Below are 25,770 nucleotides of genomic sequence, written 5' to 3' on the forward strand. Positions count from 1 at the left end.
ATTCGTATCATGCCGCTATCAACTGGGTATAGTAATAGTAATAGTACTATTTACCGTAGACCTCAAGTTAAGAAGAGTAAGAGCAGAGCGGTGAATAAGAAACGGAGCGATCAATCTCGGATAACCTATGCCTCGACACTGAATCCACTCGCTGCTCGGTCTTTATTCTTCTTCGACACAAAACCACCACCTTAATACCCAACCAATCCTTAAACCCCAGCCCCTTACCCCATACATAAGCAGCACTTGCTTCCTCGTTCACTTACTCACTCACTCTCACTCTTGCTCCTTGGTCTGCTCTTTACTTATTTTCGTTTTTTTTTCTACCCTTTTTATCACTTTTATTTCCCATCTATATTATTCGTACTCGCTCTCACACATTTCACCCCTGGTGACTCGGCACCGTACCCCGTTTCACTCTGTTCAGTAACCTACGACCTAAGAATTTACGCCGGTATATAACCGTTCGCTTTAAATTCATGTGAGGGAATAAATTCTACAACATTGTAGTACAGTAGCGAGGAGCTCTTGACTAAAAGTAATGTGACTGGAAATATGTGATCGAGACGATACAAATTTATAATAATTTACATAATTTACCTGCCTACCAACCCGTACCGGATTACTTTTTCGCTAATATTATTCAATCACATTATTTCAAACTAGCTTTAGAAATAAAAGAAATTAGACAAACGGTTGACCCTGAAGGCCCTGCTACTTCCCGCCACTTACATACCTAGGCGCTTAAAATTGCACTAATAATTGCTCTTCGAGCTCAAAAAAAAAACTTATGTCTTATTTTGAGCTCTCCAAGCTCAAAGAGATAGTCTTTCTATATTTTTGACATAGAATTTAATTTCACGTAACTTCACACTAATAGATTTGTTTATAGTTAAAAAGATTTGTTAATATTTAACAAATCAGTTATTAGAAGCCATTTGTTAGGCCTTAACAAATATTTCTTAGTATTTAAAAAGATTTATTAATACTTAATAAATGAATATCAGATTTATTGAATACAAACAAATCATTTTGAATACTAAGAAATATTTATTTAACATTAAAAAATGGTCTCTAATAAATGATTTGTTAGCCATTAACAAATATTATTTAATACAAATAAATCCTTCTATCAGTGCAGTCAATTCGTTCAAGAGATATCATGAACGAAAGAAAACCGAAAAGTGTTTTCTGCACATAACTTCACATAATTTCACATAGTTTCACATAATTTCAGTCAGTTTGTTCAAGAGATATCATGAACGAAAAAAAACCGAAAAGTGTCTTCCGCACATAACCACATAATTTCACATAATTTCAGTCGATTCGTTCAAAAGATCATTACCGAATGAAAACTAAAAAGTGTTTTCCGCACATAACTTCACATAATTTCACATAATTTCAGTCGATTCGTTCGAGAGATATCATGAAAATAAGAAAACCGAAAAGTGTTTCCTGCACATAACTTCACATAATTTCACACAATTTCACATAATTTCAGTCAGTTTGTTCAAGAGATATCATGAACGAAAGAAAACCGAAAAGTGTTTTCTGCACATAACTTCACATAACTTCACATAATTTCACATAATTTCACATAATTTCAGTCGATTCGTTCAAGAGATATCATTACCGAATAAAAACCGAAAAGTGTTTTCCGCACATAACTTTACATAATTTCACATAATTTCAGTCGATTCGTTCAAGAGATATCAGGAAAATAAGAAAACCGAAAAGTGTTTCCTGCACATAACTTCACATAATTTCACACAATTTCACATAATTTCACATAATTTCAATCAGTTTGTTCAAGAGATATCATGAACGAAAAAAAACCGAAGTGTTTTCCGCACATAACTTAACATAATTTCACATAATTTCAGTCGATTCGTTCAAGAGATATCATTACCGAATGAAAACCGAAAAGTGTTTTCCGCACATAACTTCACATAATTTCACATAATTTCAGTCGATTCGTTCAAGAGATATCATGAAAATAAGAAAACCGAAAAGTGTTTCCTGCACATAACTTCACATAATTTCACATAATTTCACATAATTTCAATCAGTTTGTTCAAGAGATATCATGAACGAAAAAAAACCGAAAAGTGTTTTCCGCACATAACTTCACATAATTTCACATAATTTCAGTCGATTCGTTCAAGAGATATCATTACCGAATAAAAACCGAAAAGTGTTTTCCGCACATAACTTCACATAATTTCACATAATTTCAGTCGATTCGTTCAAGAGATATCATGAAAATAAGAAAACCGAAAAGTGTTTTCTGCACATAACTTCACATAATTTCACATTATTTCACACAATTTCAGTCAGTTTGTTCAAGAGATATCATGAACGAAAAAAAACCGAAAAGTGTTTTCCGCACATAACTTCACATAATTTCAGTCGATTCGTTCAAGAGATATCATTACCGAATGAAAACCAAAAAGTGTTTTCCGCACATTACTTCACATAATTTCACATAATTTCCGTCGATTCGTTCAAGAGATATCATTACCGAATGAAAACCGAAAAGTGTTTTCCGCACATAACTTCACATAATTTCACACAATTTCACATAATTTCAGTCGATTCGTTCAAGAGATATCATGAACGAATGAAAACCGAAAAGTTTTTTCCGTACATAACTTCACATAATTTCAGTCGATTCGTTCAAGAGATATCATGAACGAAAGAAAACCGAAAAGTGTTTTCTGCACATAACTTCACATAATTTTAGTCAGTTTGTTCAAGAGATATCATGAACGAAAGAAAACCGAAAAGTGTATTTTGCACATAACTTCACATAATTTCACATAATTTCAATCAATTCGTTCAAGTGTTTTTTCCACATAACTTCTCATAACTTTATACAATTTTGCATAAGTTTACATAACATTTCTTTTCGGATCGTTTTTGATGAGATAGTATAATTTTTAGACTTTTGAGCTCGAAGAAACATAGAAAAGCTATCTCTCCAAGCTCGGAGAGCTCAAAATAATACATAAATCAATCCAAAAAAAATGTTATCTGAAGTTAAGAATAATATACTTTTAAATATCTGTTAAATTGATAACTCGAGGTTTTATGATAAATTTAAATATCTTTAGAAGTAAATTATCATTAAAATTTTATCAATGCCATTATGAGATTATAGGAATAAATCCAACAAAACAAGACAGTATACTATACAGGGTGTCCCAAAAGTCACGGACGCCATTGTAGCATCTGATGAAATAAATAATTCTGAGACGAAAAGTCCTTAGCTATTTTTCAATTAACCGCATAGATAATTAATTATTAATTAAAAATAACGTCTTTTTATTTGTTAGACAGAGAGCGCCAGTGTCCAGTAAAGTATGTGCCAAACAAAGACACAACTAACTGTATGACTGACTAGTTTCTATAGCTAACGTAGTCACACATATTTACTTACTCATTCACACGTGCAAGCGTCTTCGTTGGAACGCACTTGATTGACACTAGTGCTCTCTCTCTAACGCATAAAAGGACGTTATTTTAATTAATAATTAATTATCTATGCGTCTGATTAAAAAATGGCTAAGGACTTTTCGTCTCAGAATTATTTTGTTTATCAGATGCTACAATGGCGTCCGTTACTTCTGGGACACTCTGTATATAAGATTTACCTAATTTCACTTTGTTTTAATGGAATTTAATTTTTATTACCGTTTTATCTTTACTGTTTAATGAAATTTGAAAAGTTTGTCAACAGTCTTTTAAAAATTACTTATTTTCAACTGCCCGCTAAGAAAATTGAAAATTTTCGAAAATCGGGAAATTACTGGTTTTATCCCGTTTTGATAAAATCGAACTTACACCAGATCTCGACGTTCTGAGGTTCTAGGAAACTTCCCTGACTACTCTCGCGAGACTATTGTCACTATGTCTGTATGTATGTATGTGTGTGTGTGTGTGTGTGTGTCTGTTTACATAATAAATATTACATATATTAAATATATGAAAAATTTCATTTGTGTATCCAAATGAACGGTCTCGATAAGCGTAACATCAGGATGATCTAGTATCGTCAAAAATATTATTAATTAAACAATTACATGGTATTCTATCAACTAATGATATTGCATCCTTTCTCTTCTTTTGTTAATTACACCGGCACACAAAAAACAAAAAGTTGTCAGTACTTTTGACGGGACCCATATATATTTATGTATTTCGACTCGCTGAATCCGAATTTGAGGTCAGTTTGACCCGTACACCGTCAAATTTTCGAGAAAACTTTTAATAAAATTTTAATAAAAATTAATGTTGTAATTTTTGGAGTGTAATTTTATAAGTCAAAAATAAAAGTTAAGCAGAGGCAATGTGTGTGTGTGAGCGGGTTATGTGTGTGAAAATCGTGCGGGTGGTGTGAGGCATTTATAGAGCGTGAGGGTCCGGTGGACAGCGCGACTTAGTTAGAAACTGCAGTATAGACGCTCCATATGAGGGTACTGTAGGATTAAGAATTTTTGTTAGTTTTAAGAGGTCCTGGTCAGCCGTTAGTTAGCTGTAGTCTTAAGTTGTTAATTGTAGTGTGAGTGCGTGAGTAATAACCAATTGTTATTTTATATGGTTAATAAATATCGATATATTGTTAAATAAAAATTTATTTCTTTCAGATCACCTTCCTCCACTCTCTCTCCCTGTAGATTATAAGCTCAGCTCTGGTTTCCGGTTCCAGGAACCGAGGTACAAAATCCTGGTGGCACCCTTGTTAATTTAGAATCATTTTTGCTAGGTATTGTTGTATTTTATTAAATTAATTAAGGGGCCAATGAGCGGAAAAAACACCCGTTACACTGGCGCCCAATATTGAAAAACCCCATGAGAGAGAAGGAAGGCCTGGGAATAAATAAATTTATATTTAATTATTTAAAATTTAAAAATTAAATAAATTTCAGTCATTAGCCGTTAGGAAAAATTTTAGTTGAAAAAAAAAAAAAAAGTTACTTGAGTCTTGAAAAAGTGATACTTGAGTTTATTGAATTTTATTAAAAAATTTTTTTTTTAAGTAATCATCTTTTTCTTAATTCTATAATTAAGAATTAAAAATTTATTACAACCGGAAGTGTCATCGATACCCAATAGCTTGTGGTAGTACTACTACGTGTCACAGCTATTCAGGGGATTAAAAATTTACATTAACAAAGACAACATACCTAATAGCTGTGGTAGTATTAACTATGAGTCACAGCTATTCAGGGGATTAAAATTATCTACAACAAAGAAAGTATACCCAGTAGCTTGTGGTAGATTTTTCTACGAGTCACAGCTACTCAGGGGATTATCGATAATAACAATAACAATAAGAATAACAATAACAATAACAATAAAAATAATAATAACAATAACAATAACAATAGTTACAAATTAAAACTCGGTAAAAATTAACACCTTGCAATAGAAATTTTTCTACGCAGTAAAGTCGAAAAGTTACTCGAACAAAATTTTACACGACGCTACCGAGGTTAGTGACGTCAGCGCCTTTGTCTAGTTCGGAAAAAATTTTTTTTTTTGGCATTGTCTTCGCGCGCTTGGTAACAACGCGTTAGTGAAACATTCTTCACTTATTATAAAATTTAATCCGCTTACTAAAATTTTTCTTTCTTTTAAAATAAAATAATACAATAATTTTCCTTATTTTAATCTTTTGAGTATTTCGGTAAATTAAAGTTAAATTTTCTGGTTATTATCTAAATACAAGTACAATAGTTTAATTTGAATATTGAAATAATTATTTATAATTATTATAAACTTAAATTTCTCCTGGATAACATTAATTTTTTTTCTCGAGATTTATTTTTGGAAATTTTTATTTTGAAATTTAATTCCGAAATTGTTCGAAATTTAATTGGAAATTAATTTTTGAAAATTTCTTTTTGGATTTTTTCCGAAATTTGTTTTTTAGAAAATTATTTTTCAAAATTTTATTTTAACAAATTAAGAATTTAAATGCTTTTAGGATTCCATTTTGAATTTTTTTTTGGTAGATTATATTTTTATATTTTTAATAATTATTATTCAAAAAGATTTCAGAATTTTTTTTAGAAATTTAGCTTTCGAAATTTAATTACAAATTCTATTTTGAAAATTATTTGGAAATTTATTTAGATTTTAATTTTTCTTTCCTGAAACGTATTTTGGAAATTTAATTAAACAAAAGAATTAAAATTTTTTGAGGATTTAGGTCAAAAAATTTAAAATTTATATTCCACAGATCGGATAACATGTTAAAGATTTTTTATTTTTATTTAAATATTGATTTTTATCATAACGGACTTGATTTATTTTGATTTTCAGTGGTTTTTTGCCATTTATTTAGATTTTTAGAGATGTCTGAGCCATATAAATTCGAAATTTATATTCGGCGGATTGAAATACATGAGAATCATAATTGATCTAATTTTATACAATTTTATTTAACACAATATCTGGAATTTTTTGCTTTTTTCTGCTATTTTTTGCTTTTTTTGCAATTTTTCAGGGTTTTTTGGAATTTACTTAAACTTTTAATGGCTTATGGTCTAAATAAACTTCAGATAAGTATTAACCGGGCCGAAATACATAAAAATCGTGCTTAATTTAGGTCAAAAAAAATTTTTAAATCATTTTAAATCGCCTAAACAGCCTATTTTCGTCATTTTTTTCGGTTTTTTAAAGTTTTCTCGAAAATTTGACGGTATACGGGTTAAACTGACCTCAAATTCGGATTCAGCGGGTTGAAATACATAAAGATATATGGGTCCCGTCAAAAGTACTGACAACTTTTTTTTTTGTGTGCCATTATTATTACTTTACCTATAATTAATGATTAAATTATTTGTTCTATTTCCAGTTATTTTTTCCTTTGTTCCTGATAATATACGCTGTGGAGCCAGTAAATGTACCTCGCGACAAAGAGGTATTTTTGATGAATTTCCTTGTAATTAGCTTATTAATATTTAGCTCAATTTTTAATATTTCTCTTCTTATTTTAGAATCTTTATCATCACGTAATGAAGCATCGACAGTTCGTGGCGGTCAACAATGGGAAGAAATGGTTAGTCGTTCCATATGCTTGGATCCATGGTCAACGTTGCTATTTTAGCGACGAAGACGCGCCGGTCCAGGCCTACAAAAACGATCCAGAACACACTCGTCGGCCAACCCGATCCCTGAAATGGGTGGATGTGGTTCCTTTTCGTAAGTTTTTCTGCTTTACTTAATCAAAGTCATAGCCTGGCATTGTAATTTCAAAAATATATATAAATTTTAAATTTTTTGTTAATAGTAACCTTTGATGAAGCAGTTCAGATGGTGATAACCAAAAATGAAGAACGAACTCAAGTAGGTAATTAAAACATCTCCAATTGTTTAATATTACATCATCTATAATTGAAATAATAAAGATAATTCTGTCTCCAATGTATTTATGTGATGAAATCAATTTTTTACATGAAGTTTAGTATTATTGGAAAGGTCTAGACCTGAATTTGTGCCTTTTCAATGTTTCAATTCGTTTTCTAAAATAGTTAATTTATTATGATAAGTTTTAAAGAAGTTATAAATAAATTCTTGCAATAGATAAGTGCAATTTTGAGCGCTTAAGTATGGAATTAACGGGAAATTGCAGGGATGGCCTTTAGGGTCATAATTAGGTTCCTAATTTTTTTATTTTTTGTTTTTAGAGGTCCTCGAGGAAGTGAGGGAAGACGAGAAGATGATTAGGGACGGTGTAGAGGCTTTGCAGTTCAATGCTGAACGAGACCGTCGCCCCACTCTCCCCATAAAGAACTCTGATCAACTCGAAAAGTGGGACACATACCTGTCCCAGGGACCGGAGCAAGTCTCTTACTACGTAAGGTTTTTTTTAATAATTAATAATTTTATTGTAACGAGAATATCGTTAAAATATAATCCGTATAGACACTAGTACCGCGATCCATTCGGATGCTATGCTCGATAGTATTGCTAACGTTAGTATACAGTTTTCTTAACTTCACTCTATTTTAGATAGCAACGCGCGAATCGCTAAAATAGCAATATCGTACCTCAGAAAATTTTCTTTTCAGTCTAGATTATTATTATATAATTTATATGTGTATGTTATTTTATTGACAGCACTCGTTGATTCGGGATTACGCCGTAGGGATACAAGGACCAAGGGTGCTCGTTACTACTTTTGAGAAGACTTTTGCAAAGGAATTCCGGATGGAGCTCTGTCTTCCAAAATCTGGTAGTTCCAGGAAGTACCAGAGCATCCGGGGTAATCTGGCCTATACACAATTTCAACGTAAGCTTTTTCTATAAAATATTTTTTTTATGTATCTAAATAATTGAATTAATGTAAATAATTTTTTTTCATTACAGAATACTTCAAACAGCACCATGGACTTGAAGAAAACAAAATAGATAAAGAGATAGGGGCAAACCTCTTTAATATAAAACGAAAGTGAAAGAAGCCGGTCTTCTTATTCACAGTAAAAAATTTTGTGTAAAATCAACACAATCCTAGTGTTAGAATCCGTCAACACAATTTTAGTGTTAATTTTCAACACAAAAAATAGTGTTGAATTTTTAACACAAATTAACAGTAATTTTGTGTCAACTGTATCTAACACTAAAATTGTGTTGATTTTACACAAAATAAGTGTTAATTTACTTATTATTTGAGTTTGAATATAAAGGTTAGAGAATTATTTAAAAATAAATAAATTTTTCATGGTTATTAAGAAAATTAGTTTATTTCATTTATTTTAATTTGAGTCAAATACCAATAGTCTTCTACTTAAATATCAACAGACTCGATAGAGTCTGGCGCCAAGTTCCGTTCTCAAGCCAGACTACCGAGTGTGTATATACCGTAAGCAGAACGGTTTTTTGAGGTTACAAATTTACTTTGATTTTTTTTTTATATGATATTTTATAATAGTAATTCATGCTTTTTATTACGCGTATTACTTGATTATTATCAATTATTTTTATAATTTCTATTTAAAATTATTAAAAATAATCAGCACAAACTATAGCGACCCAGATTTTTAGATTTTAACTTTTTTCTTATGTAAAAAGCGGACGGCCAGAGACTAAACAATATAAGGGTGCATGCTAATCTTATAATAGATGGGAAACTACAGTGAAAAAAGATATTTGAAAGCTTGCAATTACACGCGCCAGGTGGCGCAAGATTAACTTTTACATGAACTATAGCTTAAAGGGGATAGTTTGCCACCGGAAATGTATTAAATTAAAATTGTCAATTTTTATTATAATTAAAAAAAATACTGAAATCCGAAAAAAAACAGTTTCACTGTAAAAAATTGCGCCAAGTCCACGTTCATAAAACTCATCTCAATAACATTTGCACTTTACAAAAAAAATTAGGCTCGTTTTAATAATTTTCATTCTCTACAAAAAGATGTGAAATACAAAAAAATTAAAAAAAAATTTGTTGAAAATTAAAAAATAAAAAAAAATTTTTATCGTACTTGGCGCGTCATTGAGTACCCCAAATTTTTCGGAAGAATTTCAACTCAAGAAAAATCGATTTCGCTTGTATATATATAATCATATTATATATTTATATAGATTTCATTAGTCAAGGATACTGAACTCATTGAAAACATTGCTTAGTGTATGAATTATCAGTTTTAGTGAAAAAACCCGTTCTTAAAATTTTTTTAGATCTTTAGTGAGAACAACTGTCAATATGGTGGTGTGTTCAAGAAATCTGAAATTATATAAAATTTTTGGATTCATTTTTTTTCAGCTTCGTCATTAATCTTTAATGAAGAACCTTATGCAATATTAAAGTTTGATATTGCTTCGTTTAATTGTAATTAACACATTTTGATTGGTACTCACACCGCATTGTCCAAATTTAGTCGGCCATATGTTTTATTTTTTAGTAAACACAATTCTCACAATGCAACCGACCCAACGTATGCATGCGTATCGACTTATATGTAGTTTGACTAAATTTGGACAATGCGGTGTGAGTACCAATCAAAATGTGTTAATTACAATTAAACGAAGCAATATCAAACTTTAATATTGCATAAGGTTCTTCATTAAAGATTAATGACGAAGCTGAAAAAAAATGAATCCAAAAATTTTATATAATTTCAGATTTCTTGAACACACCACCATATTGACAGTTGTTCTCACTAAAGATCTAAAAAAATTTTAAGAACGGGTTTTTTCACTAAAACTGATAATTCATACACTAAGCAATGTTTTCAATAAGTTCAGTATCCTTGATTAATGAAATCTATATAAATATATAATATGATTATATATATACAAGCGAAATCGATTTTTCTTGAGTTGAAATTCTTCCGAAAAAATTTGGGGTACTCAATGACGCGCGCCAAGTACGATAAAAAATTTTTTTTTTTATTTTTTAATTTTCAACAAATTTTTTTTTAATTTTTTTGTATTTCACATCTTTTTGTAGAGAATGAAAATTATTAAAACGAGCCTAATTGTTTTTGTAAAGTGCAAATGTTATTGAGATGAGTTTTATGAACGTGGACTTGGCGCAATTTTTTACAGTGAAACTGTTTTTGTTCGGATTATAAATACAGTAAACTTTTACTTATTTTAATGAATATCAAATTTACTTTTTTTTATTGAAAACAACTTGGTACTTTTATCAAATATATTTAAATAAACTATTTTTCACAATATTTAACACTTTAATTTATACGCACGCGTGGTTAAATAGCTGTCCGCTAATACAATCCGTTGGTGCATAAACTGAAGAAAAAACGCGCTAACAACACAAACTTAGTGTTAATATTTCCCGCTTAGCACTAATTTTGTGTCATTTTATCTAGTAACACACAAAAAGTGTTGATATCGTGAAAACAACACTATTTTAATGTTAAAATTCAGGTAACACAAAAAAAGTGTCAAATTAACACACAAAAATCAACACACAATTTTTCAACACAGACCGTTTTTGACGCAAATACACAATATTTTTTACTGTTACACTTGTAATGATGTTTTTCATGAAATTTTTCTCTTAATCTATCACATATTTATAAATTAATTATTTTTTTATTCATATAATATCTTGAAGGAAATTAATCTCAAGTTTTAGAATTTCAAAAAAAGTATTAAAAATTTTATTGTATTAATTTGTTCACATTTTTACACTAAAATTTTTGCTAAAATAATAATAATAATAATAATAACTTAATTTAAAAAATTTATTATTATTATTATTATTCGACTTATTATTATTATAACTATCACTATTATACCTATTATTATTATTACTTTTATTATTATAATTGTTATGATTATATTATAAAGATATGACTATAATGATTATTGCTGATTTTTGTGAAATATTTAAAAAATGATCGAGATATTTATAAACCAACTACTTTTACTTCATCTAATTATATCATGGAATTGACTAAGCAGATATTTAACTATTTTTGAAACAAAAAAACCATGGCAATGATTGAAAAAAAAAAAAAAAAAAAAAAAAAAAAAACATTGAAATGTAGAGATGTTAAAAAATTTAAAATGTAATTCTTTTAAAATAATTTGTCGAAATGAATTAATTTGTTCAATGACATTGTTAAATACTCAAGTGACTGACATCACCTGAGATTACTAAAAACAATTGAATTTTCAAATATTCTGATATAAATAAAATAAAATTATCTCTTTTGAATTTAAAAATTTGAATCTATCTTATTTTCCTTCGTAATTTTTACTGCACACCCGTAATAAATATCTCAGAGGATAGGAATACATATACATATATTGAACAACACAATTCCACAATAAATTCCAAAGATTCATTCAATTCTCCGGATGATCTCCATCTGCTCCATACTTAATCCAACTTAATAAAACCCATTTTTTTATAGTCAATAAAATTTTATCACCGATACACCAGCACTTTACAGTCTTATTACAATCCCCAAGCCTGGAGGAAGGAAATAACACAAAATTCATGATAATTCTTTGGCAATTTAACAAGTTTCCTATCGAGCCTTCAAAAAACTGAAATGTATTTGAACCCGAACCCGTGAAGAAAAATTTAAATCACATTAGGTACATACGTAATATAAATCCCATGGATTGTAAAATCGGCGTGCATCAAATCACTCGAATAATAATAGCTAATACCTACCGGTAGACATTATCTGAGTGTGTGTGTTCGATATAAACCACAGAAGCAATCAGGAGAGAAATAAAAGGGAGAATAAGCGCTTGGAGTCGAAGAGTCGCGTGTTACCAGTCAGAAGACGTCTATAAGTACGTATAGTAAGATTGTTCTTTGGAGAGTTGCTCGGAAGTCGGGTAAGATCGTGATCTAGCTCATCCGAGTTACACGCAACGGCCCGTGCCCCGGTAACGTAGGGTCTACCCCTTTCCTCCATCTTTTCTTCGTCTCCTCTTCTTCCTCCTCGTTCGAGTAACACTCTGCTGTACCTTAAGAACATGTAGGACAGAGAATATTCAAATTTTGGACAAAATACTGACACGCTTTTTGACCAAGTAATTTTTTAACAAAAAATCATTAAACTTGGCAGGATTATGTTAATAATAGACCTTCGTAAATTGATTCTTTTATTTTTAAATTTAATCATTGAAAAAAAATAACAAAATGATAAATAAATAGGTAGAGTTCGCGCGTAAATCTACCTTATCTCCGGGTCCATCATATATTCAAGTAAATAAACTTTACTATAAAGAAATTACTCATAAACTTACAACCAATATAATCTTTGAGATTGATTTAATTTTTTGGTTAATCTTTACTTTAGTTTAGATTACTTATAAGACAGAATTATTAAAATGCAACAAGGTTTGATTAGAAAACTAATTATCAACAAAAAATTTCATTTACTATAGTAAATAAACTATAGTTTAATTTTTTTAAACAGTGTTGGGAGTATTGACAGTCAGCCTGATAATCTTCAGTGCATTTTATGTGTTTCAAATAAACAATCCGATATATTCAATTGGCATTTGTTATCACTAGTCCAGACTGAATTACCGACAACAGACTGTATTACATGCTCTTAAGAGCTCCAAACTGAGTACAATCCTTGCATAGAACTCATCTCACACATCTGCATACACGATCTGACATACCGGCAGCATCTGTGTCTCTCTTCAGCGATCGCTTAGTGTAATCCAGTCGGTAAAGCGTAAGTGGTTCACCTTGATAGTCCTCTCGTCCCTTCTCCTTAAAGAGGACTACCAAACTCACATATGTCCAACATACTCTCACATTGCATCTGTGGATGTGCATATACATACATTCAGGGACCAACACAGCGGAAGAATAAACGTGACGCTTATTCTTCAAGTCCTCACCTGCGTTCCTCTGGCAGATTCTCTCCCATTACACCTATCTACGCTATTCTACTTATACTTATACTTATACTTTAACTCAGTTGCGTGTTTGGTCGGTAATATGTATCCGCAGAGAGTAGCTCGGTCTCGGTCCTCTATCGGCCCTCGAGGATCTCTCTGTCTCGCTCGCTTGCTCATGATGACCCGAAGGCACCGCGTACCTGGACCGCCCATTTGTAGCACCCATGTCTGTGACCAGCCGCCTAAAGAGTAGAGCGTATTCTAGAGGCGCTTCGTCAACTATATTCCGCTACTTATATTCTATTACGGCTACTATACACACTTTTACTACTTTTACTGTTTTATGGCTCGGTTGTACTTGGGATTCAATGTATATGTATACGAGGATACTATTCTCATTCTGATGTAAAAAGTCTATGTATTACGCCGAGGATTTTCTCTTACTCGTAAAGTTCAATGATTTTTTTTTACTCGTAAAACTATACAGGTTCCTTCAATCCCCGACGGTTGATCCGGAAAAAAGCTCCAGATATTGAAATTGAGTTGTAAATAATTCAGTAAAGTTTTTTTTATTTAGCTACTCTGTATAGGTTTTTGAGTAATTGGAAAATTGAATTACGCTTTAGATAATTTATCAATTATGGTGATTTTTTTAACAATAAATATTCATTGTTTTGTTCAATTTATTTATTTGTAAAGGAAGTTTTGTATTTAGTTACCATAAACAAATAGTTTCTAATTGGAATAAATTTTTTTTTGTCATAAGATAAAAGACCCAGTTATTGACACTGGCCTAGTTGGTTGACACTTGCAATTTTATTCTAATTAAAAAAATTAAATGTTTTCAAAAAACCAATTTTTCTTAAAATTTATAATTCAAAAATTATATTTATTAATTTATTAAAGTTGATTTTTTTTTTTTTTAATTAAAATAAAATTGCAATTTTTTACTAAAAATTAATTTGGATTTTTACGTCATCTTGATCATCTTCAAATCTTTAAGTACGTCAATAATAATAACTTAGCTGAAATTTTCTCTAAAATATTCAACTAAAATTAATGACAAGATTTAAATTTAAATAAAAAATATAAACATTTGAGATTTATATTCATATTCAATTTGAAGTAATAAAAATTAACATATGTGAGCATGAAAAATTACAAAATTATCTGTAACAATGTAACGGGTGGGGCTTAGCAGTCCTCGGGGTACGACGGCTTCCGCTTCCCAAAGATTTTAATCAATTTATGACTCATAACGGGTTTTTTTCGGCATTTTCTTCTTATTACTCTATAATAACAACAACCCAGTTACATATTTAAAAAATTCCGTATATTAAATAAAATAAAATAAAAAAATGCGTCTTTATCTTTTATCTCAGGCAAGAATTTCCCTGGGTAATTTTTATTGAAAGCAAAAATTTTATAGATCTTAAGAAATGTTACTTGAATAATAAATTTATAAAATACCGGTAGTAAAATTTTATTTACCGATATTGAAATATTATCGAGCTCAAAGTGAAGTAAAATTCTCGACATTTATTGAAGGTATTTTACTTTATATTACAAAATTCCATTTAGTTAAATTGTCGTAATAGTTGGACGGAATATCGTTATCTTAAATGCCGGACGTAACATTCGTGTACTTATATACTCGAGATAAAAATGTGGTATTGCTTTTGTTTATAAGACAATGCCGGATAGGAGCAAGGGTTTAATTTAACTTGAAAAAAAAAAAATAAAAAAAAACTAAATAAAGAAAAAATCAGAAAAAAGAAACAAAGTAAAGAGAAAAATAAAATAAATTAAAATTTAAATATAAACCTCGATTGAGTAGATTAGTGGATTGGGCCCCCGTGAATAACACTAGCAGTAGGCCCTATGGGCTAATTAATTCGAGAAAGCATTTATCTGAGGCCCAATCGCAGAATAGCGAGACGGGGCCCAGTCCCACTAATTATACGTTCGAGTTCCAAACGAATTTGAGCCACGGCTACGGCACAACGAGATTTTATCAACATTAATATAACCTTTTCAAATGAAATAATCTAATGTAATACGCTCCTCCGTACATATCTCTCTGGCATGAATATTTATCAAATATTAAATTAATTGCTTACGTGAGAGTTTATTAATTATTGCGATCATCAATTGTTAATTTATCTTTACATCGATTACACGCTCACTACATATACAACATTTATATTTATATCTTCCTCCACTCAATTCGCTTGTAATTTTATAACAATAATAATTATCATTCAAGTTTATTCAGCATCGGAGTTTACTATGAAATTCACCTGAAATTACTCTTTCAAACTACCAACACTCGAATCCATCCTATTGAAAACTACAATATAATATATCATAATATAATGTGAAATTTCAATATTAATCCTATCCCCTACCCGGTTAAACTCATTGTTTTAAAGCTTGTCTCTTAATTAACTATTGATAATATCGATCGACATTAATGTGAACAGGCGCTAATTTCATTACATACTTCTGTTTAATTTCACTCAAAATAATTATGATTGATTGATTGGATATTTTTCAGCAGATAATTATTCCAACATTTCGATCAGCAGAGTTGAATTTAATAGTAATTGATTGTTAACAAGTACTAATACAACATTATTATCATTTTATTTTGTTTTCAAAAAAATTTTTATCCTCAGGTCATTAATTAATTAATTAATTTATTTATTATTTCCAGTATACAGGTCTATAGAGATGCAAGATCTATACATAGAGCTAGATATTCCAAAATTATCCTATATTTTACAAAGTATTTAAAAATACATACATAAAAAAAAAAATACAAAATGCACAAATAGAAAAATACTAATATTGAATTAATTTCATATAGAAATACTTGTAACAAAATACTTGTAGTACAGAAAATTGTACCAACCCCATGAAAAAAAAAAATAGAAAAAAAATATATTTTAAATATATTAAAAATCTATAAAAAATATATTTTGAATATATTTAAAATATATTTGAAATATATATAAAAATCGGTCAAAAGTTTGTTATTAAAAATATATCTACTATACTTAATTTATATACATTTATAGATTTTTAATATATTTAAAATATATTTTTTGTGTATTTGGACATATATTTTTTTTATATTTTTTTTTCATGGGGGTATGACAATAACAGATTCATAATCCAAGCTTTTATCTTATAGTTTAGCGTTTTTTTACTACAATTTAATATCTTAAGATTATTAGGTAAAAGGTTAAAATATTTTATAGCAACATAGTAAGCTTTCTTTACGCTAATCTTTTTTTTAATTTTAGGGAGAGATATCGTCTTAAATTTAGTTCTAGTTTGTTTAGTATTGTATAAATCTTCACACTCTTGATAGTAACGCATTAGAGCTTTTGCACAATTATTCAATTAAAAAAAAAATTAAAAACCAAATTACTTTTGAAGACTTTTAGGCAAGACATCTCTTTCCAGAAAAGAGCTCAGCAGGAAGGTAAAACTTGACGTATAAAATATAAAGTATATAAAGGGCTGTGGAGTGAGCGAGTGAGATTGGCGTTTGAGAGTGAGCTCCTTCTCAAGAGTGACGGCAAAATCAAAGAGAGCCAGACATTAAAGAATAGTAGGGCTTTCGGTGGTCCTTTGCACATAACAGGACTGGACTCTGTGCAGTGTGCAGGGAGAATAACGATTGGCCCGACCTTGCCAAACAGGAATACCACTTGAATTTTCTCTTCTCTTGTCTTCTGTTCTCTCGGAATAAGAGTATCTGGTTAGGTTGTGTTCCGCGTAGATCCTCGTTGCTCGTCGGTCGACGGCCGATAGGTTGTCACCGAAAGAGCCCAGTAGCCGAAAGTAAATGTGCTTCTCTTATTATTCCGACAGAAGATTTAAGCTCGGGTCTCCTGCGCATGAGTTATGCTCAAAAATTGAAGTTACCCAACTCCAACTACACAACTCCACTCGAGGACTCTTACTCTTCGTCTTGCATCGGGTGTCTCTCTTTTCGCGGGCCGATTCTACCAGCACCGGCACCAGAAGTTGCACCGCCACTGGAGTGTAGTGAGCATGGTAGCAGAGCCATCCGTTCTCCGTTCTCCAATGTATATCTTGTTCGTTCTTCAGGCCCACGCATCCATTCCGTTTCTCTCTGTCTAGTCTTATTCCACGGACTGTCTCTCACTTTTATTTATATTTATTTTTAAAACTTTTGTTTCGGCAATATATTTTCTCCTGGCATCGAGCGATCGTCCCGTGCTGGTTCTCTCTTCTCCAGTTTCTCCCTTTCCCGGTCCTCTGTCCTCTGTCCAGAGTCCTGTCGCGACCCCCTACTTTGGATTCCTTTCGCCGAGAATTCGAGGGCTATAATACATGCGTATGCAGTAGCAGCCATCCGACATCCACTCTGACCACTCGTTTTCTCCTTACTCTTTTTTTTTTTTTAAGTATTTTTATTTATTTATGTATATTTTTATTTATCAGGGTAGTCGTTAAAAGTTTACTCGAATTTAACAGCAAAATTTTCTAATAATAAGAAAGTTAATTAACTATTTTTATAATTATATTTAATGAGCTTGATTATTTTTTCTTTAAAAAAAAATAAAAATTCCGGAATTCCCGTTTGTAGTTCGGGCAGACTACTAGACTGATAGAAGGATTTAGTTCTATTTAATAAGATTTACTAACAAACCTTTCATTACCAAATATTTAATAATAGGTACTAAATCGTTTATTAAAGCCCATTTAGTTCCACCAAATAAATATTTAGTAGTATTTAACAAATCAAAGAAATTAATTTTTTAGCTAATTTTAGCGTGTAACCTAATTTTTTAACTTAAAATAAATAAAAGTAATTAGAATAAATAATTTTAAGTAAAAATATAAGGTATTATAAAGAAAAGAATCTCATTAAATTATATTTTTTTGTTTGAGACATTTATAAAATTTAAAATTAAACAAGTTTTTAACACATCAATAATAGACAAATTAAAAAATGTAAACTAAACTCCACTGAGAAAAGACATAAATAGAAGACATTTATTGGGAGTATGTGTGTTTTTAAAGGTTTAATAAATCTCCAAAAATCGAGCTGAATAAAATAATCTGATTTAGTAAATAGGTTATGTATCACATAAACATTGGAATTAAAGCATAGCCATCTACCGACAATACTTGCCAAAGAAATATTTAGTACCTGTTACTAAATATTATTTGGTGGAACTAAATATTTATTTCCATGTAATAAGGCTTTGTTTATATAAAAAAATCATTTATTAAACTGTAACAAATATTATTGATGGGTACAAAATATTTGTTTCCTCCAAATAAATGAATAAAAATTTTGTTACTAAATCCTTCTATCAGTGTGTATTCATTTTACGCATACTAATTTACCGGATGGTGTGAACTCTTCTAAATAAAATTCAAAAGCTAAAAATTTCATCGTAGTAAATATTTGAAGATTGATGATAATGATAATAGAAGGGTTGATAAACTGTATTCTGTGTGGCAAGAAAAGTAACCGAAAGTAGAGAGATTGTAAGTAGATCGTAAAAAGTAAAGAGTAAAAATATAAGATATATATAATAAGATATATAAGGTGTTACTGTACTCGTGTAGATAAAGCTAATAATTTAAACGTCGCAAGTCTATTCGGTTATAAGAGTAATGCAATCGGAGATATATAAAAGTAGTATGTACATATGTAATGCAAGAAACCACTGGCTGGTAGTCTCTAAAGTATGGTGTGGCAAGTATAATGTATTCTAACAGGTACGACGAAACGGCGGCGTCGATTTGCCTCGAGATTTACGACTAGCACTAAATATCCGAGGCTTGGTGTTATTATCGACTTTATTACACTACCGGATGCGCAATGCAACGGTACGATAGGGTTAACAGAAAGAGCAATGCCATTTTGCGTCTGCGCCTCATATATCATTTCGGCCCCATTGACTTCCCATTTACTTTACCTATTGTGTAATATTTTGACTTGGCTATTTTGAATAAGAAGATACTTATACTTCCTCTGCCTCTATCTCCTATTCTACTTCTACTTAGGGCTGCCAACCGTTCCGAATTTCGCGTGACTGTTCATTGAAAACTTCTCGATAAATGGCAGGCAATCCCATTCCTACGCAATTCTAATCCTGATTGTGATTATCATTATTTATTATGATCATGATTATGATTATGATTATCAAGGTGGTATCTGCATAAAGTGCATCGACTGTAATAATTAATTCAAATAAGACTGAATAGAATAGAATATAAGGATAAGGTGAAGGCTGGACCAAGGATTAAGGATTAAAATTATAAACAATCGAGCGATGAAAGTTGGTGACGAATTACGGGTGGGTTGACGAGCATGACAATGGAGTTGAGTTAAGGCTAAGGCTAAAACGAAAGAGGAAAGACGAAAGACGATAAAAGAACGGAGCCAGCTTGAGATGTTAATTGCACTTGGCCAATTGAATTGAATGGGAATTCTCATTTTTGATTATTCAACGACGTAGTTAAGTCGAGTCGTGGCGGATGAAGGGTTCACAGAGAAGGGAACGGACTATTTCAGCTCAGACTCGTTGTAAGGGTAGACGTGTGGGTTTGTATGTGTGTGTGTGTGTGTGTTGAGGATGAACGTCGACGAGTGATGAGAGTTAGCAAGAGGCATAAAAGACAGAGTAAGACAGAGAGCACACGCCGACGGTCCAAGAGCAAAGTGAAATTTATTCTGCAGGTACAAACGGATGTAAATTTATTTAAATCACGTGATTTCGACTGGCAGTTTATTGTGGCACGACGCGGCTTTATTTGCTTTATCACTGCACGGAACAAGGGATGGGCGTACCCATCCGGCGCAAAGGATTCTATTTTGCGGGAAAATTAAAATGAAATATCCGGATACGACTGTTGTTGCGTTTTATATGTTTTCCTCTTTAGACTCCGCTCCTATTCTATACAATCCACAAATATATAATAGTTCCTGGATGTGAGCCGTATGAGCCCAGTGTGCGATAGTGAGATGCTCTCCGCCGGGACAATGCTAACTATCTACCACCACACTGATAGAAGGATTTAGTACGGAGCAGTAAACTGATTTAGTAACAAAATTTTTATTCATTTATTTGGGAGAAATAAATATTTTGTACCCATCAATAATATTTGTTACCGTTTAATAAATGATTTCTTTATATGAACAAAGCCTTATTACATGGAAATAAATATTTAGTTCCACCAAATAATATTTAATAACAGGTGCTAAATATTTCTTTGGCAAGTATTCTCGGTAGATGGCTATGCATTAATTCCAATGTTTATGTGATACATAACCTATCTACTAACTTAGATTATTTTATTCAGCTTGATTTTGGGAGATTTATTAAACCTTTAAAAACACACATACTCCCAATAAATGTCTTCTATTTATGTCTTTTCTCAGTGGAGTTTAGTTTACATTTTTTAATTTGTCTATTACTGATATGTTAAAAACTTGTTTAACTTTAAATTTTATAAATGTCTCAAACAAAAAAATATAACTTAATGAGATTGTTTTCTTTATAATACCTTATATTTTTACTTAAAATTATTTATTCTAATTATTTTTATTTATTTTAAGTTAAAAAGTTAGGCTACACGCTAAAATTAGCTAAAAAATTAATTTCTTTGATACCAATAAACGATTTATTGAGTAGCAATAAATCATTTGTTAAATACAACTAAATATTTATTTGGTGGAACTAAATGGGCTTTAATAAACGATTTAGTACTTACCACTAAATATTTGGTAATGAAAGGTTTGGTACTAAATCATTTAGTATCTGTTGCTAAATCTTATTAAATAGAACTAAATCCTTCTATCAGAGCAGTAGACTATCGATTGATTGATTTCAGCGATTTTTACTTTAAAAAAAAAAAAGAAGCTAATGTCACATATTTACGAGCGATGTGACGTAATGATAATGACCGGGCTCATAAATAACTTGAAATATAAACAGACATCTGCGAGCTCTATTTTAGTGGGCGTACGACAGATAAATCGATTTGTAGTTGAATCACGATACAATACGATATACGATAGGAGATAAGTGAGTATCGTTAGCCCGACTTACCAAAATATGTGATCAGTCTACAATGTACTATCAGAGTGACCTTATTTCAGTTTGACAATGAGATATGGGAATATAACAGGGCCAGTAACATCACCATCACGCTCGTGTCATCCGTCATCCATTACAAATGATAACTTTGTCGTCAAAACTTTGCTTTTTCCTTTCCATTCTCATATTTTATTTCATTTTATGCTACTTTATACATTATATATATTATTATATCATATGATATTACATATCCAGCTCGGTACTTTTTCATCCCTTAAATAAAATCTGTAACCCTGTTGACTTGTATACATCATAGGTCTACCTTTTTTCGGTGATATCTTTGCGGCGCTATATGTCCTTATTTATTACTCCTGTCAACTAACTGCCTTTTTCAACGATTCACTTTGATACATTGCATTGATCGATTACACGTAAAACCTGATTTATATTCCCAGAATGGTTTTCACTTTTTAAGACTCCGTGAAAGCGTCAGCGTATCACATTACGGGTTCGTAAATAATAGCCATTGTTTTTGCCAAAATTCCCCGAATTCCCGTCCATATATTTTATACTTCCGACTATATCAAAATTTAGAGTCTAAACCATCAAAGTTATCACCCGGTGCAGTGTATTAACTCAAATTTCACGAGCTTTCTTTCATCCGAGAAACTAATCTCGTATCACCCAGCTTATAATACCGAAACGAAGGCATTTTATCGTGACATAACCCAAAATTTAACGATCATTCTTGCCCCTACCGGAGCCATTCCTCACAATATTAAACTTTACAAGTTCAATTTAATATATATTACAAAGAGATAGCGCTCGTAAAATATTAATGCTGATAATAATACACGGAAAAAAGTAAACTGTAATATTCACAGGGATTCCGGTTAATTTTTATAATTTCAAACAGTAAAGCGGACATCGGGGTGGCAAAAATATAAACATTACAGAAATTAATGTAGAAAGTATAAAAGCGACAATTTATAATTTAATATCCAAAATAAGTGATTAGTAACTGTCACTATAGTAAATAACGACTCTTTCATCTTGAAAAATTACAGTTTCAAACAGTAAAAATTGCCATTTCGATATATAATCCATATTATGAGGAGAAGGGGAACTCAGATGAAAGAGAAGGGGGTCTCACTCTGGGAGAATTTAACATTTGAAACAGTAAAAATTATACTTTTAAAATATACATTTTACCAGTCCAAGCAAGTCAATAATTACAGTTTGATTTTTAGCGTCGCGTTTAAAATTTACCATTTTACTTTGTAAATATTGACGTTGTTGCTTGTATTAGAAATTTACTAACTTTATTTTATACTTTTTACATATCATAAGATCATTTTTTAGGTACGAAATGATAAATATTAAAGTCTGAATTCTTAATTATTATACTTTAACATTTTAAACATTTACATAGCGAATATTAATGTTTGAAATAGTATTTTCTTCCATGTAAAGAGTCAATTGTAACGTTCAAATGGTAAATATTAAAAAGTGAATAGTAAAATCACGATTTTACTATTTGAAATGGTAATTTTTAGCAGTTGATCATTACTTATTATAAATTGACTGTTATTTATTACAGTTAACATTTTTCCGTGTAATAATAACACAAAGATATAATAGTAAATATAAAAAATAACCGCGTAATTGTGTCATCCTTGGAGCGAGTTTAGCATACAAGCACCGAGAAATCGACGTCTCAATATTGACCGCGGCACGCTCGATTCTAAAGCTCCATTGCCGATCGGATCTGCTTAAACTCCTTACCAGATCGTTATGACTCCATTTTAACTCACACACACACACGTACATGCTTGTGCAGTTTTCTTCTTCTTTCGTCCTGATTCCAGATGGGAGTCAGCAGCCGACTTTAAATCATTGTTTTAACAGTGCACTTAATTTCTCGCCGAAATGAATAAATAGCTTTTTGCGACGCCCAAGTGGATCCAACATTGTAAAAGTTAAATAAACTGCCGGGAATAGTGGACTAATGAGCGAACAAGATATGTACCTTTATATTTATATTTATACTTTGTATGTTGTATTTAAGCAACAAAAAGCCACGTTATATTACACGTGAATCAATCCGAGATGGGTTTATGGCTGGCTCATAAGCCAAGTGAATATCCGATAGTGTGTGGTAAATGTATATGTATATAGTGGATAGTGAATAGTGGGCTGGGCTTAATAGCCGTACGGTTCGCGTGTTAAACACCAGTTATCTTATACCGATCGGGTAAGTTTTACGTTTTTACGTTCTGTTGCCCTTACCTTACCTTACCTTGTCTTGGTCCAACCAGTCGCGTGCTTCAAGTATTTAGATCTTCATTCTATTCTTTGCTCCTACCTGAAAACATTCTATTCTATGCTTTTCATATTTTTCGTCTACACTTTTTTCAAATTTCTCTTCAATTCTCTAATACCAGCCGATTACCCGAGACCCAACGGAGCTCCAATGAAGCATAATGAAGTGGAAGCACGATAAATTTAAAACTATTCGTGCAACCCGTTGTTAAGACATGCCAATCATTTTTTCCCGATTTTTATTCTTTGTAATTATTATTATGGAAAAATGTTTCTGACGTGTGCTTAAATATTTAAGCGAGTACGTAAACAAATAACTAAATTAGCCACAAGCGTGCTTCGAAGGATTGAATTTATTTTTTTGGTAAATGAGTGAAGATTTCCACCCACTCTGTTGATCGTTTGGAAATTCTTAAATTCTTGCTTTTGGGATTCTTTAAAAAAAAAGAATTCCAGTTAAGACATTACGTTTTTGGAAAGAATGAAGAGTGAAGAAGGCTTGAGCTGAATTGCTTTGCCTTAAAAGAAGTTAAGGGGGTGTAGTTGTACAGGGGTACAACAAAAAAAAAAAAAAGAAAGTAAAGGGAGTGAAGTTGAAGAACGTTTATCCGAGACAAAATGAGAATGAAGAAGAGGCCCTCGGGAGCAAAAAGAGTAATATAAGATGCATTCTACTTCATCCGACAAAGATATGTAGATTTTTTAGTTGCTCAAGCAAGATTTTAAATGAATTATTAAATTGAATTTGAAGAATTTTAATGCAAATTTGATAGAGTAAATTGTAGTAAGTTGAAGTTGAATTATATCTTACGTCTTTATATCGATAGGATGTAATAATGTTCAATGGAACTTTGAGAAGAAATAAATTGACATTGTTCAGCTGTAATACTTCTTTTTTTCACTCTTATTACTTATTTTTTAGTAATAATTTTTCCAAAACGTTGAAAAAAAATTTTGTTTCTAATTAAAAAGTGCAAATGGATTTATTTAGCCTAATCAATCACAAGAACCAAACTAATCGACTCTTAGAAGCAGAAAAGCATTGAAGCACCATCAAAATTTGAATCACCGCCAGCAGACAAAATGGATGGATGCTAATAGGTAATAAGAGCAAAATGAAAAGGTCTCCCCATTTATTAACACGGATTACTCCTTTGAAATTCCTCCCTAAATTTGAAGTTTCTAATTAATGTTTGGTAATTATCTTCCGAGAGTCTTAGTCTTTAGGTCTTAGTCGTGGGATCCGATTATTTTTACTTAATTCTCGAGAAGTTAACAGTTACTCGCTCGGGGAACGGGTAAGAATTTCTAATATAAAAGTTGGGACTTGGATCGTGATTTGCCGGATTGTTTATCGGATCGGGGATCGCCGTACGGGTTTGCTTTTCATTAAATTAATTAACTTTTGGGTATATAGTATGTAAGGTAGCAGAAACCGGCAGCAAGAATGATGATCGATAGCCAATCGAGTTGACAAATCGCGACCGTCCAAAAACTTAATTCGGTTTGGATCCCAGTGAAAGGGACGTGCAGTGTACTCTACTCAGTTAATTACTTGAGTTGGCTGTTGGCTGGTCAAGAGCCGGCGAAGGTAACAGAGCTCATTGGTGGTGCTCGAGGACTCGCTCTTCCTCTGCTTCCTACATATCTATATACCTGTATACCTATCTATATATATGTGGCATTATATAGGTGTGCCGAGAAGTTAATTCTGTTCAGTACCCTCTCTTTGAAGAGCGAATAACCTGAGTGGAGAGGGTGAGGGATGAAAGAGCGCTGCATGAAGGTGGGTAGTACTCTTGAAACTGGAGAAAGCAAGTACTGTTGAAGTACAGTGCAAATGGAATTATTCGGCTTCTGCAATTGTATTATATGTGTGTCGGTCTGTCTTAACAAAAGAAATAATGAATTTTCCATGTAAGTAAGTCAAGTTAAGTAGATGAAATAAAACTAAAAACAAAGAACACAAGACTCACGGACAAAAAATAGTATCAAGACA

General features: G+C 31.2%; 2 protein-coding genes across 2 annotated transcripts in view; both read left to right on the forward strand.

Moving 5' to 3' along the window:
- The window catches only part of LOC123269366 (latrophilin Cirl-like), a 256,846-nt gene that overhangs the window by 44,084 nt on the left and 186,992 nt on the right, over nucleotides 1-25,770 (forward strand). The gene's annotated exons all lie outside the window — the stretch shown is intronic.
- LOC123269013 lies at nucleotides 10-8,505 on the forward strand. The gene is made up of 7 exons (XM_044734501.1): nucleotides 10-90; nucleotides 6,863-6,928; nucleotides 7,005-7,209; nucleotides 7,298-7,357; nucleotides 7,695-7,864; nucleotides 8,128-8,299; nucleotides 8,377-8,505. Exons 1-7 carry the CDS (start codon nucleotides 10-12, stop codon nucleotides 8,460-8,462), a joined length of 840 nt encoding a protein of 279 aa, XP_044590436.1. The 3' UTR covers nucleotides 8,463-8,505.

Source organism: Cotesia glomerata, linkage group LG7, assembly GCF_020080835.1.
Source record: "Cotesia glomerata isolate CgM1 linkage group LG7, MPM_Cglom_v2.3, whole genome shotgun sequence".
NCBI lineage: Eukaryota > Metazoa > Arthropoda > Insecta > Hymenoptera > Braconidae > Cotesia > Cotesia glomerata.

Coding starts and splice junctions, on each gene's coding strand:
- LOC123269013 (XM_044734501.1), top strand. CDS start 10: ATGCCGCTATCAACTGGGTATAGTAATAGTAATAGTACTATTTACCGT. Junction 6,929..7,004: donor ATGTACCTCGCGACAAAGAG/GTATTTTTGATG, acceptor TTCTTATTTTAG/AATCTTTATCATCACGTAAT. Junction 7,210..7,297: donor GGTGGATGTGGTTCCTTTTC/GTAAGTTTTTCT, acceptor TTTTGTTAATAG/TAACCTTTGATGAAGCAGTT.